Consider the following 18,665-nt stretch of genomic DNA (forward strand, 5'->3'; position numbering starts at 1 on the left):
TCTTGCAATCGATTTTTAACTAACTTCCCAACTAGCAAGAAATTTGAAACTTTTAGAATATATCAGAACACGATGCCAATGCATTTTTTAAATATTTTTAGCCATCTTTAAGTAGAATTGAATTTTCAACTTCAGTTAATCATTTTCATGTTAATTCTGTTTTGTATGAAAAGTTATTTCGACACCATTATCCTAGCAACTAAATTATTAATAATACGTGCGTTACTATGGAAATCAATATGACAAGTCAAGTACAAATTTTTTTGATCGTTTAAGCTAGTCAAGTCAAGTTTATATGGTTCATCAGAAAAATTTTAAAAGTTGTTAATAAAAAGTTCTTTTTATCTTGTAATTATTTCTCAGGAATTTTTAAATTATGCATGGTGCATTTTTAAATCTTGTGAATTAATCTTCGAATAAAAATAATAATGTGTTTCATGATGATAATAATATATCGCTACTTGAAAGCAACAGTGAGATGAAGTGAACAAAATCTATTTTGAGATAAGTATGCCAATCGATTGCTGAAAGCTATACCTATATAATGAATTAGTGAGATTTTTGAAAAATTGTAGTACCCCATTTAAAAAAACAAATACCAATATTGGATTTATAAAAAATCGTGTAACAGTCGAATAACTGAAATAACCTACTGTTAATAATATTATACATAAAATTTTATTATGATCGTATATTTAAACCTCAGAAATGAAAAACAAAATAAGAGTTAACGATGTGATTAATATGAAACAAACATTAAAGTTGACGAAGAATAGCGATTGCAATGTGCGAGACCGCTAAGATGAGTGTAATTCAGTGTTCTGAAATTTGTACAGTTCGCCGTATCACACTTCACAGTGAAATCTTGTATCGGAAATATAATATGGTCGTATATTAAAGACCACCCAAACTGTTTGGGTCGTATAGTACTGAGATAAAATTTTATATCTAAATAAAACACGGTTCTTGTCGGTTTACAGGAAGGAAAACACATTTTGAAAATAGCTGATATACTATATTATATGTTAGGTTAGGTTAGGCTAGGTTAGGATTTAATAAAATTGGAACATTATTGTCTACAATGCTCTACGAACAACGCGTATTTTTACCACGTTTTTCTTAGCTCTTATTCTTGTTTGTCCGGTGGTTGTTTATCCAGTACATATCATGCAATCATTTTTTAACTAACTTCCCGACTAGCTAGATATTTGAAACTTTTAGAATATATTAGAACGCGATGCCAATGCATAATTTTACCACTTTTAGCCATCTTTAAGTAGAATTGAATTTATTTTCAGTTAATTCTGTTTTGTATGAAAAGTTATTTCGGAAGAAATCCGTAATCCAATCCACTAATACTAGTTGCTAAGGGGGTGGTTATAGCAACTAAATTATTAATATATACGTGCGTTACTAGGGAAATCAAAATGACATTTCAGTATTCTATATTTGTTTGTTAGTTGCAAAATAGCAAAAAATGATTTGTTGACAATTACCTTACTTGTCCTCAATTATTAATACATAGAATTTTCAAGTTTATATGAGTCAACAGAAAATTAAAAAAACGTGGTATATAAAAACTTTTTTTTTATCTTGTAGTTATTTCACCTCTTTCCGATAAGAAAGCTCACGGCGAACTGTGATACGGTGAAATGAAATACGTACAATAATTGTAAATTATTTATATGTAACCGTGTAATTCACCCAACTGGGTGAATGGATTATTCATTGTTTTGAAGGTTATACAAAATCTACATACAAACCAGCTGAGCATCCTGTTTTCGGGAGGTTCACATCCTCATGTAGGTAATCCTTTAGAATCCATCCCTTAGCTTGTCACTTTTGCGTAGAACACCCACTCGGCTCAATTTCAAATCATTACCATTTTGTTATTTTCCACTATGTTATTTTATTATTATATTAGATTTACATTTTTGCTACGGCCCTTTGTTTTTCCAGCGACGAAAATATTCAAATATTGGGTAAACATTTATTTCATTAGCATTCGTTGAATATTAAAAACTTCTGCCCCGAAATGTTATATTGTACCCAATTTCACTCAGTCGCAAATACAATAACAATCTTTCGATAGGCAATTATGCCATGTATCTATTTGCGAATGGAAGTTTATCAAATTGAAAACGCAAAACGACATAAAAACTATTTTATAAAATCACAGACTTCAGATATTTTACAGATACGTTTTTAATTATTAACATACCTACCTATTATTGTTTTTCTTTTAAAATACTTTCTTTTATTTATTATCATTAAAATTATAATTATATTAATAAAAAATACATCTAATCAGGCACCTACACATTCATTTAATTTAACTAGAGACTTGAAGCTTTCGAGATGTGGCTGTATAGACGCACCCTCAAAATTCCTTGGACTGACCGGGTGATAAATGTTGAAGTTCTCAATCGAATGAGGAGGGACCGAGAAGTTCGACGTAGTATCAAAACCAGAAAACTACAATACCTAGGCCACATTATGAGAGGACAAAAATACAGCATTCCCCAACTTGTCATTCAAGGAAAGATCAATGGGAAGCGTAGCAGAGGACGGCGCCGCATTTCGTGGCTTAAGGACCTCCGTAATTGGTACGAGTGCAGCTCCACCGAACTGTTCCGGGTTGCAGACTACAAAGATAAGATCGCCTTGATGGTGGCCGACCTCCGCTAGGGGATGGCACAATAAGAAGAAGTATATTATTATTGTAAAATTAAATAAATAAAAAACTTCACAATATTTATATTACTTATCCACACTATTAAAATAATATTTATCAAGGTTGGTTTTGTCCGCTTAACAGAATTTTTTTAACTAATCTAAATAAATATACCTATATTGTTTTATACCGATCTTGTAAATTTGTTCCATGTAGAGTAAAAAGTCATCAGTTTATTTCAACAATAATATGCATTAGAATTATTGTCGCCCTTATCCCTATATTTCCTTCCTACCTAAATCCTCGCTATTGTTGCAAGTCCAGGCGCAAGTCAGTTACGGGTCATCAGTCGACCAAAAAAAAAAGAAAAAATCAGTTATAAAAACAACGGGTGCATCTAGGGTTTTTACAGTTTGGCAGACGTTAACAAGTAATTCAAAGCGCATACAGACTGAATCAAAAAGTTAAGTGCAGACGTGTACAGTGTAATCGTCGTGGAAACAATAATTCTATTCGAAGTCTCCGTGCAAACTCAGTAAATCAAACCACCTAGCCAAGCCGTGTTACTGGCACAGGTGTCTCCTTATTTATCATATTAACCCAAGTGTACCGTGCGAGTGCCTACTAGAACGTGGGGGCATGTACCAGGGACCAGCTTCAGCCAGACAGTTGGAAATCAATAAGATTAGTGCCTGGACTAACTCCCGTATAACCGCCTCCCCCCAGCATCCACATCCACCTTCACAATCATAAAAAATACAGTCCACTATAAAAAGCGTCACCAGAATGTTAATAATATGCTTGCATGACAGCTACTACAAATTTTTCAGTTTTAAGCTTTTAATTGGTCAAAAATTATGTCCATACAATAATTACCCCACCAGCTATGGAATAAAAATTGCTGACCCCTAGTAGAAAATATTAAGATATTTGGTAAATACATTTAATTATTACTTATATTTTAATTTTGTAAACGACTTTCAAAAAAGTTCCGTGAAATTTGACATTTCAATAAATCAGAAAGTTGAAAAACACGATAATTACGGTACTATTTCAAAAATATATTACCAAACAAAAGCTTGGCCCATAAAGCTAACTTCCTTATTCAATTCACGGTCCGAAAATGTCAATTCAGACGAGACAAAACATGAAATTTATCGCTCAAGGATCGTAATTATAAGTGTTAGTATATCTTGTTTGCCAAAACAACCAGTTCAAATAATAATGTCTGCCCTGCGACTTCATGGTTATAAAATTAAGAGCTTTGATTTTTGAGCCAAGGTTTCTCACTCGATTCCCTCGCTGTCAATAAAAAGCTCGATATATTATGAAAAAAAGCTTATATTGTGATACATTTAAATTGTCACAGAACTCTTATAAATAGTTTGTCTAATCACCTTGTATGTTTATTTCTTCGATATTCATAAAATACAATATCTTTTTTGTTGAAACATCATTGGTGTTGGCAACAAAGTAACAAATGTCGTATATTTTTTCTATTAAAAGATACAAATATCCCAATATGTTATTGGAAATTACTATTTATTTAAAAAAAAATCAACACTTGATTTTCCACTAATCGTTAAATCACGTATATACATCTGTTATATAGGCGTATACCGTAGCGTAATAAACATTCACTCTTAAAAGTTGTGCTAAAAGTGTCCTAAGAGATACGCCCTAAGCGCGTGGTCGGTGTACACTACTTGATTTCTATTATCGTCTATTCAATTCTAAACTATCCTAAACGCCAAATCATAAAATATGCAGGAAGGCGAAATTTAGAAATTATGAACCTATACTTAATTCGATTTAGTTCTGTTATATCATAAATATTAATCATTTTTTTTTTGTTTCAAATTACAATAAATTTTGGGGAATTTTTTCCAATTTCAAATTTATGAAAAATTCAATAAATTGGCAAATAAAATCACTTAAGATACTTAAGAAGTGGCATGAAAATATTTGTTTCTTAAATTCAGTATAATCCTATGCATTTAGGTTTATACATAAATGTAGGAAATTTCATAGAGAATCGATTGATGTAAAAAAACGTTTTTCAAAAAATTGGCGTTTAGGATAGTTTAGAATGAATAGACCTTATGATAAAATAGACTACTTGCTATTTGATAGTATCTTATTTATGCTTTGCATCAGTTCCTTAATATTTTTATTATAACGTTTTTAATGTATAATTTCAACAACAGCGTCAATACATTAAACTACTTTGAAAATCTGTCATCTGTTGGTTAATATAAATAATGCATTTCAAAATTGGAATATTCGACGTGACAAAAAATGCCATCGGTATCTCAAAATACCTCTTATAATTTAGGCATGTGGTTTTTACATCATGCCCAATCCCAAAAGACACCGCATACCACCCACCGTTGGAGCATGTAGTAAAGACATTTGGATACTCCGGATTCGATTCCTAGTGTTATCGTAGTACATTTAACTGTTTCACTACTCTATTACACTCACATCATCACAGCCTAGTATTAAAAACAAACATGGCAAAAGGTTAAATTTGTATCGATAAAACCGATTTCTATAGAATGTGCAAAGCCACCATCAATTGAAATTTGAATATAAGCCCATCACCCACAGTGAGTGAATAGTAAATAGTTTGTTTTGAGTCACGTCATGATATAAAATTATAAAATAAAATAACAGAATAATTTACATTGAGTAATAATTTGTATACTTTGATATTATTATAGTCTTTTAAAGTCTGAAAGTTCGTCTACGGACTCACGGATGTTTCAGTTCTCATTCTGGGAAAATGAAAAAGAATAACTTTGTCCTTGGCAATATTTCTCTTTAGGGGGATGCAAGAGAGTCACGGGCCGGAAATTAAATGTTACTCATAAGAAAAATCGTAAAAGCCTTAGAAGAAAATTTATTCCTGCCTTCGCCGTGGGTATTTTTCTTTTTTTACAAGGCGGTTGGGATCTTTTTTTAGAGTAAAATTCACAGATTTACGCCGTAGTTTCTTCTCGCAATCTCAAGTAGATTCTATATGAAAGGGTAACCACTACCTTAAATTTAACTGACTAGATAGATACGTAGTTATAATAAGTTTTCTTCCACTAAATAATCTTATCTTTGTTCCATAAATTTTAGACAAAAAAAAACTAAATTATCGTAAAGAGAGTTTAAAAATTCACCTTCCTCTCATTTTATTTTAATACTTTAAAGGTAAAAAAGTTGAAGAAATTTATTGTCTGTAGCAGTGATTCCCAACCAGGTTCCGCGAGGCGTATTAGGGAGTCCACGAGAATTATTTTTACAGTTGTCAGATCACAGCCTTTACTTTTTTTTTTCCCGACCATGTCCGATCCTAATAGGATCATATGAGCCTCCACAGGGTGTAGGTTTATGTTAACAGATTTTGTTTTTACGAGAAACGGGTGTCAGCCACTTGCTCAACCTATTAGGTCCATACCCTGACTCATACACAAATTGAAAAACAATATGTGTTAGTACTTGCCAGACCCAGGATTTGAACCTGGGACCCACGGTGTTATAGATCAACGCTTAAGTCGCTCGGCCACCATGGCCGGGCTGCTGCACAGCCTTTACTACGCACTGTTTATTTTATTTATCAAAACGTTTAAAATTTCTACGACAACGTAATAGTTACAGTACAGAAATGATGTACTATAACACCATTTACTGTTTAGTACCGATGTGTTTATTGGTTTGCACAACGTGTTTGAACAAAATTTTGCCTGCGGCGCTAATGTGCTTTTTGTTATAAGAATGGCTGTTTGCCTTCTTAAGGGGCTGATAAATGACACCTTATTTCAGTATACTACCTACTGTTTCACATAATTTTCTCGAATTTTTAAAAAGTTTTAAACAAACACGTTGAAAATAATTAAAATAATCAGAAGTAGTGACAGACCGATATTCGATAACTGATATGGTAGGTACCGATATATTAAGAAGGTTAGGATATTCAAAAAATAACTATTAAAATTCTAATCATAATAAGTTCAAGTATCACAATAAAAAATATAACAAACAAATTATGAATAGTTGAAGTGTCGTCATAAGTTAGAATTTACTAGAGTATTTTCCTTTTGGTGAGTGTACATAGTACCTGAAGATACCGAAAGGCCCATCCCGGGTCGCAAAAAACGACTCAAATGGAATACAACAAAAACTTAAATGTATTAGAAATTAAATTAAAATTCCATCAAGTACCTTCAGTAGATAGTATTAATATAACAACTTTTAATTGCATTGTTGTCATACTTGGGATACGTAAAATATAATATGTTTCTAATATGTTATCAGTTTGAGAATCACTGCTCTAATGAATGGTCATTATTCATCAATACGCGTAAAAATAAATACTGCTGTAAAGATGATTATTATTTTACAGAAGTCATTAGATTGTCATCTCGTAATAGTACAGCGAATAACTTCGGAAATTTGTTATTTCCTCACCTTGGAATAGGCAATAATAACTTTTCAAGGATATTTTGATTCGTGTTATTATTGCAAACTATTATTTTAAATATGTGTATTTGTGGCAAATAATTACTTTTGATGACAGTAATTTTGTTCCGATATATAACAGTCGATTAGTACATTAATTCACACTAGCAACATTATTTACACACACCTACTGTATAAATGTTGAAAAAACCTTCTCTAGAAGAAGATTGCTTATTTTGTCATATATTTTTTCTATCAAAAAATAATTAAGTAAGTATGTTAATCTATTTTTGGTTCGTTGAAAATCAATTTTAAATTAATAAAATATACTTAACTAATTTTATGTCAATTTGCCTTAACAACCTCGATATATTAAAATGAAACTAACAAAACAAATGAGACTACTGCAGCATTTAAAATCATACGTATTTAAACTAAATTTAGGATTCACTTAAACATTCGTTCTATTTGCCAAGGTGAACTCTGAAACTAAAATTTGTTATGAATGAATGTTATTGTTTTATTGATTACTATATAACAGGCATGTTCAATTTCAAATAGTCTGTGATCTATTTACCCAGTATGATAATTGGCAGTGATCTACCACACTCTATTATTGTCATTATTCAACGTCAGCAAAGATAATATAACATATATTTGGCTGGACATACCAAGGCGTTATAAATTAAATAACAACACACAAACTATTCTCCTAATTTACAAAGAGCCTACTGCATGACGGTATTGAGAACTACGCCTTAGTTTATAGCACATTTTTTTTTCATCTTACTCCTAGGGAAGACCGTGAGTGATGTAATACAAAATAGATACGACGAGGACACGCGAGCTTCATATTCAAAAACTTCATTTAATCATATTGTACATATTACAACAAGTGAATGCAGAACTATTCTAACTCACAAATTTTGAAATATTTTACAGAAGTGTTCTTTTAATTATCATATTTAAGTTTTTATTATGTATTTATATCCACTCATTTATGCATCATTATTTTCAACAAAAGTCCTGGTAAAATATGATGTATACAATGTATTTATATAAATAAAATATAATTAAAGTAGGTCATTTCTAAAAACTCCCTTCTGAAATATTTAAAATATGAGTTAGAATGGTTCCGCCTTCAGCTGACGAACTGAATGTACATGCATTTTACGCATTGGAAATGCCTGCTATATAATAATATGTATGTACATACTATTAATACATTATCTTTCTTCAAGATACGCATGTCTATTAAAAATTATAATAAACACAACAATATTGTTGTGGGCATATAATTTTCTAAATATATTTTTTAGACTAATGACATTTTTATAATACGTTCCAATGTAAATTAATCGATTTCCAAGTTGTTACTCGGATGACCTGGCAATGTTTTTTTTTAATAATACTCAAAACTTCCAATACATTTATTTTACAAATGGGATCAAGGGAATCTTATATGCTTGTCATATTATGTTAATAATTGTATTTTAACCATTCCCATTATGTTAATTGAAAGAGAAGAGATTCTTAAGATAGCTGATACATGGTTTATTATTATATCAGTCATTGCGATTTGATTTTTTTCTCTTCACACCAAGAATCCGAGGGCTTAATGGCAAACAACACTATCTACAAAAATGTAACTTTACAGAACAGCCAAAAAGCGTTTTTTTTAGTTTCTTGTAGCTCAACAAAGATGTTTATTTAAAACCTAGTGTTCATATTTTATAATTTATTGTGTATTGTACATTTATCTTGCTTATGGTGATGTTAAAATTTAAAGGTATGGTTTAAAAATATATGATAATAAGGGTTACGTCATTTATGTAGTTAACGTTTAACTTTACTGACGATTTAAGAATAAACTATAAAAGATTGACATGTTCTTTGACTATCATGTAGCCGAGAATGTAAAATAACGTTATCAAAAAAAACATTTTTTTGTACATTGATAACGTTGTTTGAATTATTGTGAATCAGGATAGGAATCAATCATATTTTCGTGCACGCTTATACTTTGACGTTCGTTATGCGATGGTGTTATTAATAACATAACTATTGATAACTAATAAAAAATGTCACTTAAACGATTATGGATAATTTAACAACTTAAAATTGAATTGACATGACGTTATAAGACAGTGAAGACCAATATTTTTTACTATGAAGTTCATAAGCACAGTATTGAAATAAAAAAGTAAACTGTAATATATGTTCCACTCGGCCAGTCGTGATTCAAAAGATGACGTACTGAGAAGAACGATGTCATTACAACGTCGCTGATTCACTTGCAGTATTGCATAAACCATTACAACACTTTTGCGGTCTTAAAAAAAACTTTCATTGACACATCTTATAAATAAACATTCCAAGAAAACTCACGATGCTATTTTGGTTTATTATTGATAACTGTGCAAACACTTTAGTTAGATATACAAAACGCTGAGAGATTTTGTTTAGTTATCACTGTAGTTTTGATTACACAACTCTTTGTAGAGATCACTTCCGGATGTTTGGTATTCGCGCTAACCGGAAAGGGGGAACCGGCGCCCCGTTTTCGCGCACCCGGTTGGCAACCACAACACCTCGAACGTCATCGGCTTTGCGAAGGTTTGCGTCGATGACTAGCCGAGTCGCGTCGCCGGTTTGATGTCGACTAACGATTGTTGTTCGGTGCTGCCAGCCAGCGGTCATCTGGTCGGTGTCTGTTTGTATTTTAGGGATATCGTTGCGTTCCCATCTGATACAGCAAAGGCAAGTGGGAGCGATCACACGCAGCATGCGTGCTCCAGAATACTTCGCACAAAACAAATCTACCACCATTAATAAATCGAACCCGCATCCATTGAACTCTGACCAAAGTGCTTTAACAATTAAACCACCTGCACAAGTGTTTATTTTTTTAAATTTTTATTTGTTTCTTTGTTAAACACTACAACAGGCTATTAAACCCAATTACAGTGGCAAAACTCCCAGGCTTGAGGAATTTACATATTAGATTATGCAAATATTCTTTGAACTGACCGGGAATCGAACCCGGAGCTCCTGGATGGAAGGCCAGCGCCTTACGCACTGCACCACGAGAGCCACCTTTGTTACCTTTGCTTGTGGGGATGCTTTTGGAAAAACCTACAGTTTTATAATTTTATTATTATTATATTATATTTAGGGCTGTATAACTAATTTATTTAAAAATGGCGAGCAGATAATGTAGCAGTTTAGTTTATAGTAGCTAGGTAGTATTCATAATATACTAATATATAACGTGACAATAGCTGAAGCATTATAATGTATTATAGAATAAGAAAATATACCTACCACACAGTTGTGCATTAAATGTTATACTTTTTATAATTACCTATATAATAATTAGTCGAATATTTATGGGAATATGTGCAATGTTCAAGTGTATAGTATATATGGACCGTGCGCCACTGACTTAGACAATAACTAATCATACCGAAATTAACAAATAACTATGCGTCTAAGGTGATATCAAACTGTGCTATTTTAAATTAAGGTATTAACGATATACCTTAACTTCAAGACCACAGAATCATTTCAAATTTTAGATTTAATAAACTTGCACTTGCTATAATTTTAAAGAACATAATAATTAAATTATTTATAAGATTATTTTATTGAGTAAAAAATTATGGGTTTAATGTTTTAAATACTGAAAGGGGTCTAAATACTTAACTTGTGACGTCATTTATAGATAACTCATTATAATAAAATATTATATTCGGTTGAACTTTCTATTGGAGTTGACAATTGATTCCACAGTACAAATTGTTTACAGTTTGTGTATTTTATTTTTTAGAAATATTTTTATGCTTTTATATGCTTACTTAATAATTTTAATAAAAATATTTTAGATTTGATATAGTTAATAAATTAATTATTGGTAAATTTAAATCGAGAGATCTATTTATAAGATTGTCTGAAAAATAAATTATTTATATTGGTTGCAGTGCATCGTTTTCTTTTAAGCTCACCGCGCTGTATGTATCTATCGTATGTAGATTGTTTTGAAAGCTCTTCGAAAGCTCAGTACAGCACTAGACCAACAAGATAGACTTACTCATCATTTGACCGTCCAGGCAGGAAACCGTATGGGACACTGGACGTCTTTATCGTCAAAGAGATTGTAATTTGCCACTGCAAAATCGATTCAATATTCAACATAATAATATGTATTGTTATATGTAGGTATTGTTGGATGAAGGTAAATAATTATAATATACTAATAATAACATTCGCTTAAATAGATGTGTGCTGTTAATTAATATATGGGACTGGTTATATTGAATAAAAGTGGAATTAGTACCCTCGGTAAAATTTGCGTTTTATTTAAACTAATAATAATATAATAAATGCATTTCCATCACAAATTGATAGTTAACACATTACAAGAAATTAAAAAAATATTTAGGTGTATGGAATATTGCTTCTTCTTAGTTAGGACGTCATTCATGACGGATGATCACCGAGTTGATCCTACTCCACCATAGCCTACATAGTGGAAAACCCTTGGCACTGACATGATTAAAATTGGTACAACCATTCGGGGCATACCTACATTGTCTTCTTTAATATTTTGTATCCATGTCTTTAATGTTTTTTATGTCTTTGTCTTTAAATTGACTGCTGACTAGATAATTAGATTTAAATTACCAAATTTAAATAGCATGTCAATTATATCGCATGGTCACCCTAATCGTTACGCGCTGGGCGCGTCTTTAGCGTCCAATGTATTAAAGACAAGCCAGCGCGAACGGCACAAACGGACACTAGTGATCCTAATTATTATGACCGCTCGCCAGGGAACTCAGAAATATAACGGGAACTGAAATACCTAACGGGTAAGGAGAAGCAGGCAACCAATCTTGAGTAAGGAAGAATACGGGATAAATTTAAACACGTGTCAAGAATAATATGTCATAGGTCGAATACTGACAACTGCTCGTTTAAGCATTGACGCTCATTTAATATTAGTGTATTTCACACACCCTTGCACGTTTATAATGCGTGGTTTCATAGGACACGCACATTCAAAACCCTACGTCAAAATTTACTGTATTGGTATATAGCCTATCGGAATTATATATATTATCTGTGCTGAATTTCTTTTATCGTGTTAACTGTCAATACATGGTGGAACTGCATTGTATTATTGATATATTTTTGTAGGTTTCGTCCGCCTCAAAAGGGAAATTTGAGGCCAACGAAACCGGTCCAAATTTATTAAATAAAAAAGTGGAATAAGTACAAAAAAAAAATGCGTTTTTCAATTTGTGAATTTTTGAAGAGGTGGGACGAAATTTCGCATTCGTCACCAATTGCCGAGCGGCGTTCGACGTGAGAGCACGTCGATTTTTTTGGTGATCGCGTCGTAAGAATATATTCTTATATCGTGGAAAGATGACTAAAAAACGTTATACATGTACTCGAAAAAGAAAACAAATGAATATATTATTATTATTATGACTAATATAACAATAAACATAACACTAAATGGTCGCATGTTGAATATTTATGACAAATTATGTTTATGTCATTAGCACAATCCGCGCGTCGCATCGTCACCATCTTTTTAGACCATGCCTCAGCTGAGGTATAGCCTTAAGGCACCGGATTCAATTCCCCGAATAAAAATGGTTTTCGAAAAAAAATATCGTACAATTATTATCTAGTTGACTATGATTGTCGAATTAGTGACCTTGCTCTGACACCAACGTATATTGTTTGTGATCTGTGTTGTTAAGCGTAGGTAATTATTATGACTGGACATCCGTTTGACCCACATTTGCGTCATTTGCATCGGTCTGAAATAGTTAAGGGCGCTTATGTGGCATGTGACCGCTGCTACCGCCATCCTGTGACGTGGCTTGGAAACTAATCGAGTATCAAAACTAAGTGGACATACCCTTTGTATTAGGTAATGCATTTCTATGGCAGTTTCGGCTCCGAGCCGCCGCGGTTTAATTTGTCGAATGAGATTTGTATGCGAGAGAACCACGTTAGCAGTAAATTATTTTCAAAACTATTTTAACTGTGTCAGGCCTGTTTTAATACATCGGCGAAGGGCTGTAAAGAGAATTTTAATACTTATTATAAATACAAATAGAACATGATTATAATTTAAATCGTCTTTAATGTAGGCACTTAATTAATAATAGGTGAAACATTTGTTGGCATACCAAAATAATTTATCACACTGGCAATAATGTGTGAATACATGCGTGTTACATGTTGATTAAAAAAAAATATATATATATATTATGCAATGACATTAATAATTGATATTATGATACTTTTATAGATACCGAAATACTGGTTTTAAAAATCAGGCAATACCGATATATTCGGTAGAAAGTAAAACAAAATGTCGGATTACGCGATGTTTGGTTTACTTCTGTGGCTTTTCATCGTATTTGGTGACACAAAATGACAAATGCTATAAAATATTAATAATTTTAAGGTTGGTAGTTACTTTTGATTTTTCCAATTATTTTACGAATATACAAAATACTGAAATACTGGTATTGGTATTTTCATTCGGTATTGTGATCCCTAATTACTATTAATACATGGGTAGGTAACTAATTTGTGAATAAGTTGATTGATGGATTTAGGCTTGCCCCTCTACCCGTAACGTGGCTGGAACGTGTCGAATCTGTTGTCATTTACAAAACACACGTAACTTAATGTACAGCCACACACAGAATCGGTGCGATATTTTTGTATAAAATCATATGTTTCACTCGTCATGAGCCGGAAGTAGAATAACAAAATGTTACATCGACGCATGCATAGATGCTACTTTTAGCGATCACTCATTTAATTCGGTTAGTTGTCGAGCGTGCATGTGTGCGCGGAAGAGAGTTGCATCATTGTCGGCCGTTTTGATATATTATCACCATGTCTAGCAGTGGATTACCTTCGTCTACCAGTGGATTACCTGAGATGATGATGATTCTGATGATATGCTTAATCTCTTTATTTTTAAAAGATTTATTTAATTTACGTGACGCCTACCTACATTTTTACGAAATATCTGAGCCCGATAATAAGGTCAATTATATGAAAATAACTTTCTTTAATATAAGTAAACAAGGAATTATCTAATTTAAAATGAATGCATTAATATTTAAAATACGTATCGTGTTATCCCTGACACCTGCCAACTATTCGCGAAATCATCCGTAATCCCCTAGCGACGCGAATGTAAAAATGCACGAAACCATAATGTTGTGTAATTTAAATCATACATTTTTAGCAGATTTTTTCATTACACTAATATTATGACTTTCAAAATATATACCTATTATTATTTTTGTTTTAAGCCGTCTTAATCAGGGGTTCACAAACTTTTTCGACAAAGGGACGAAAGTTTTTAAGCAACATAAGGCAAAAAAATAAAAAAATATTTCATTGTGTAAACTTATATTATTAACTAAATATATATTATTATTACTCACAGCACTAGAATCCTCTGCCAAAAGAATGGGTTTACAAATAAACGAGGCAAAAACTAAATACATGCCTGTCTTTGTCACACCACGAGAAGTCGCACCAAAGTTAGATATTGGTGCATACAAGTTTGATACGGTCGACAGTTTCATATAACTTGGATCTCTTGTAACTCGACATAATGATATTACAGAAGAAATCAACAAGAGAATCATGTCTGCGAATAAATGCTACTTTGGCCTGTTAAGACATTTTAAGTCCCGCATACTATCTCGCCGAACTACAAGCACTCTTTACAAGACACTTGTAAATCCGCCGTATTCTGGGGGTACCAAATTGAAAAGCGGCCACACTGGATAGGGACAGGTCGCACCCCTAGTTTTAAAGTATGACAAGTCAAAAAACAGCATTCTGAGATAATTGGATTCAAAGATTCAAACCCTCTCAACTAAATCTAAAAATGTATGTACCAAACTGATTTTCTTGCTCGATGTGTATCAGGGCTTATATTTTTGTATGAAATTATTATTATATTGAAAAATTATACAGAACACATATTTTTGGTAGTTTTTTTGAAATGTCATAGTCTAAAAATGGACTATTTTAATAAATTATGAAATAACCCATAATTCACACAATGCAAACTAATATGAAACAACATAAAATCTCTTCAATATATTATCCATATCAAGTAAAATAATAAACGAAATGGTTATTTGAAATTTTTATTTCAAAATAAAATAATACAGGTAAACCATCACATACCTACCGAATTTTTAAAATATATAATTGTATAAGATTATGATTACCTATTCAAGATTCTTGCACATTACGTAATGAAAAGTAATTTAAAGAGTAATTTCCATCACTCTCTTCGTGAACCAAGTCATTTCTTGCCACTTGAGTACTTCTAGCGACTTTCGGTATCATTTTTTTTGCATATAGTTAAAAGATCTTGCCTTTTCTGCATGGTTATTCCTGGTGGCTCATTATAAGCTTTCTGTAAAATTATCATATTCATGTGAACCGGACGACCCGTCATTCGATGCCTTATATTAATTTCCTCGTAGGAAAAATCAATAAAATTGGTTTTAATGAAAAAAATATACGGTGATTCTCTTTTCAAATGCATGACTTTGATTGCTTACCATGTTACCTTCGTACCTACGGTAGTTATAACATAATTTTGTTCCAGCTCATCGGACAGCAATTTCAGGTCAAATATATCATCAGTTGCCATTGCATTAACTCTATAAGGTTCACCATTCTTTTCAGCCATGGCAATAATGGGTATCTATATTGAGCTGGTATGAACACTGGAGCACTTTTAGCATTCTCTTTTTTTCTTTTTCAATGAGTGAGTGCATCGCAATCCACTGATCTTGGGTGTGATCCATCAAATATTTTTGCTTTATAGACTTTACATTTTCTGTTTCCAATGATAAATACAACGCAACTAAATATTTATTCTTATTCTGTCTAGCACAGTTATCGCACCAAAAATGCACATTCTTATTTAGATTTTTATTCAAGTAATGGTATGTAAATACAACTACCAAATTCATTAGAACCTCTTTTAGCAGTCACTTCGTTCCAGATACAACAAAACCCTTTTTCTCAGCAATATCAAAGATGGTGAAATATGTTGCAAGTTTTCTGGTGTAATAGAAGTTTGAGACTTCACCACAGGGTTATGAGAGAACTGCTTGCAAATCGAAACATGAACCTATCATAATATTATCTGGATCAGGGATAGCTCCACTTTTCACGTCATTTTTTTCTCCTCTCGTGCTTTTTCTTTATTTGGGATTTGACATTGAACGAAATTAATTGTTTTGCTTTTTGTGTATCATTTAAATTTGTATATGCTGTGCTGACCATTGATCTTTTTTGACTGAAAGCGCCCAATATTAAATTCTGTATTAAAGATCGTAGAATACTGAGATAACTTAGACAGATACTTTTCTTTGTATAGCCTATAGTGTTGCTAAATTTAAAGAGCCATCAATAAATTGTCTGGTAGTTAGTCTGGTGTAAGCGTCGTGGGTCATAGGTTCAAATCCTGGGTCTGGCAAGTACACATATTGTTTTTCAATTTGTGTATGAGTCAGATTATGGACCTAATAGGTTGAGCAAGTGGCTGATATCCATATCTCGAAAAAAAACAAAAATCTGTTAATACAAACCACACCGTGGAGGCCCATATTATAATCTTATTAGATCGGACATGGTTGAAAGTTTGAGCTCTCAGGAAGTAGGATTCTACCCTAGGAATGCAATTGATGTGATCTCTAACATATTGTTTTAATTCGGTATCAATTTTCTTATGGTTTTCATGTGTTCCTCTGAGATCATTTTCTATGATTCTATCACTGTTTGTTTTAATTATTATTGTATTTATCAACAAACTACTGTTCAATTTTCAGAATGGCTAGTCAACAGTGTGACCACAACACAAGTTTTATTTACTTTGTCCATTCCTGACCTATGATAATTCAAGATGTCATAGTCTTAAACTCGCTAAAATTTTGAATCCTAATTTAAGACCATAACAACTCAAAATAGCATAGTCTTTAAATTTCACACAATACTATTTATAAAAATGATAGACTATTCTTTCTCTCCTGTATTTCCGTAGAATTTATTTAGACTTGTGATAGTCTTTGACCAGATAAATAATGATATTGTCAACCTTTCTGCATTATTAACTCAAAATGTCAGTTTTTTGACTTGTAATAGTTTAAAACTAGGGGTGCGAGGTGGAGGGAGCTATTGGAGGAGGCCAGGACCCACACCTGGTTGTCGCGCCCCTGATGATGATGATGACATTATTATTACTCTTTTAAGTATAAGTAAGTACTAAAAATAATATTTAATTTATTCATCACGTGATTTATAAAATTTTGTTTGTTTGAAACTAAATCCTGCAATCTTTTTTATTATTATTAAGCTCCGAAGTCTCAATTGAGTCTTATTTAGCTTTACTTTTTAACATACACTATTAATACATATTATTACAATAATAACTTATACATTTATTACAATACAAATTTACAGGAGAGGAAAAAAAAAGAAAAAGAACAAAAACAGTTTAAACTTGTAGGCCACACTCACTCAGAAACATTTGGACACACTGGAACGCCTTGATATTCGGCCGAGCCAAAAATATCGTGAGATCCAGTGGCAATTGGTACTTTTGTTTACTTAAATCTTTAAGAAGCCGCTGTCTCTGGGTGTCATACAGAATATATTGCCAAACAACGTGGTTAACATCTTCAGTCTCATTTCCGCACCGGCACCCAGGGTCATTTATTATACCCAAGCGAGCCAGGGATGATGCAAGATTATAATGGTCCGCTCTGCAGCGATTGATTGTGACGATTATCTGATAATTTGATCTTAAGATTGATTTATTAATGCTCATTGTATAAAATGTTATTTTACAAATATAGGTACTTCCAAATAAATAATGTCTTCATATATACCTAAAAAAATGTTCGTACTTTCCGTAATCACATGCGCGTACTTAATCATGGACCCTCAGTACCTATTATAAGAGAGATCCAGTGGCGCAGTAAAGTATGGAGAGGTGTATAATAGGTCTAACATAAAATACAAAGCTTAACGCATTACGACAAAAATTGAATAATTGGATAAGGGAATAAAGCATGATTTGCGACGTAATATAATTTACAAAACATATTATATGTAAATGGACAAATCAATTGCTTTGAAATAGTGTTAGAGTCATTGTTAAGTAATGATACCAACACCTAAATGATTCGCCTGCACTTCCACAAGAATCTGACATCATTTTACAGAAGACGTAAAAAACATCCGAAAGGTAGTCCTAGAGGCCACTGGATTGATGGTATTTTTAACGTCGTCAGATCGCTTCTCATAGTGATGTATTTCAATTGGGTGAGGGTAGGTTTCTAAGTTTTTTAATAATATGTCCATGATGTGAACGTCTTGAATTTATAATTTGTAAAGTTTGTTGCACTTACAGTAAATATATTTTATATACATAACTTGAAAACACTCTAGATAATATCGTAAT

General features: G+C 32.2%; 1 protein-coding gene across 1 annotated transcript in view; it reads right to left on the reverse strand.

Moving 5' to 3' along the window:
* The window catches only part of LOC147071610 (uncharacterized), a 549,084-nt gene extending 539,297 nt beyond the window's left edge, over positions 1-9,787 (reverse strand). The window contains exons 1-2 of the mRNA XM_085947980.1: positions 9,512-9,787; positions 1,760-1,945 (exon numbers count right to left, since the gene is read on the reverse strand). Coding sequence (XP_085804106.1) covers positions 1,760-1,774 — 15 coding nt within the window. The 5' untranslated portion in view covers positions 1,775-1,945; positions 9,512-9,787. The remainder of the gene's footprint in view (positions 1-1,759; positions 1,946-9,511) is intronic.
* Positions 9,788-18,665: the final 8,878 nt, after the last annotated feature.

The sequence above is a fragment of the Rhyacophila brunnea genome, unplaced genomic scaffold, assembly GCF_057557595.1.
Source record: "Rhyacophila brunnea isolate RB1 unplaced genomic scaffold, BYU_Rbru_1.0 scaffold_20, whole genome shotgun sequence".
Taxonomy (NCBI): Eukaryota; Metazoa; Arthropoda; class Insecta; order Trichoptera; family Rhyacophilidae; genus Rhyacophila; species Rhyacophila brunnea.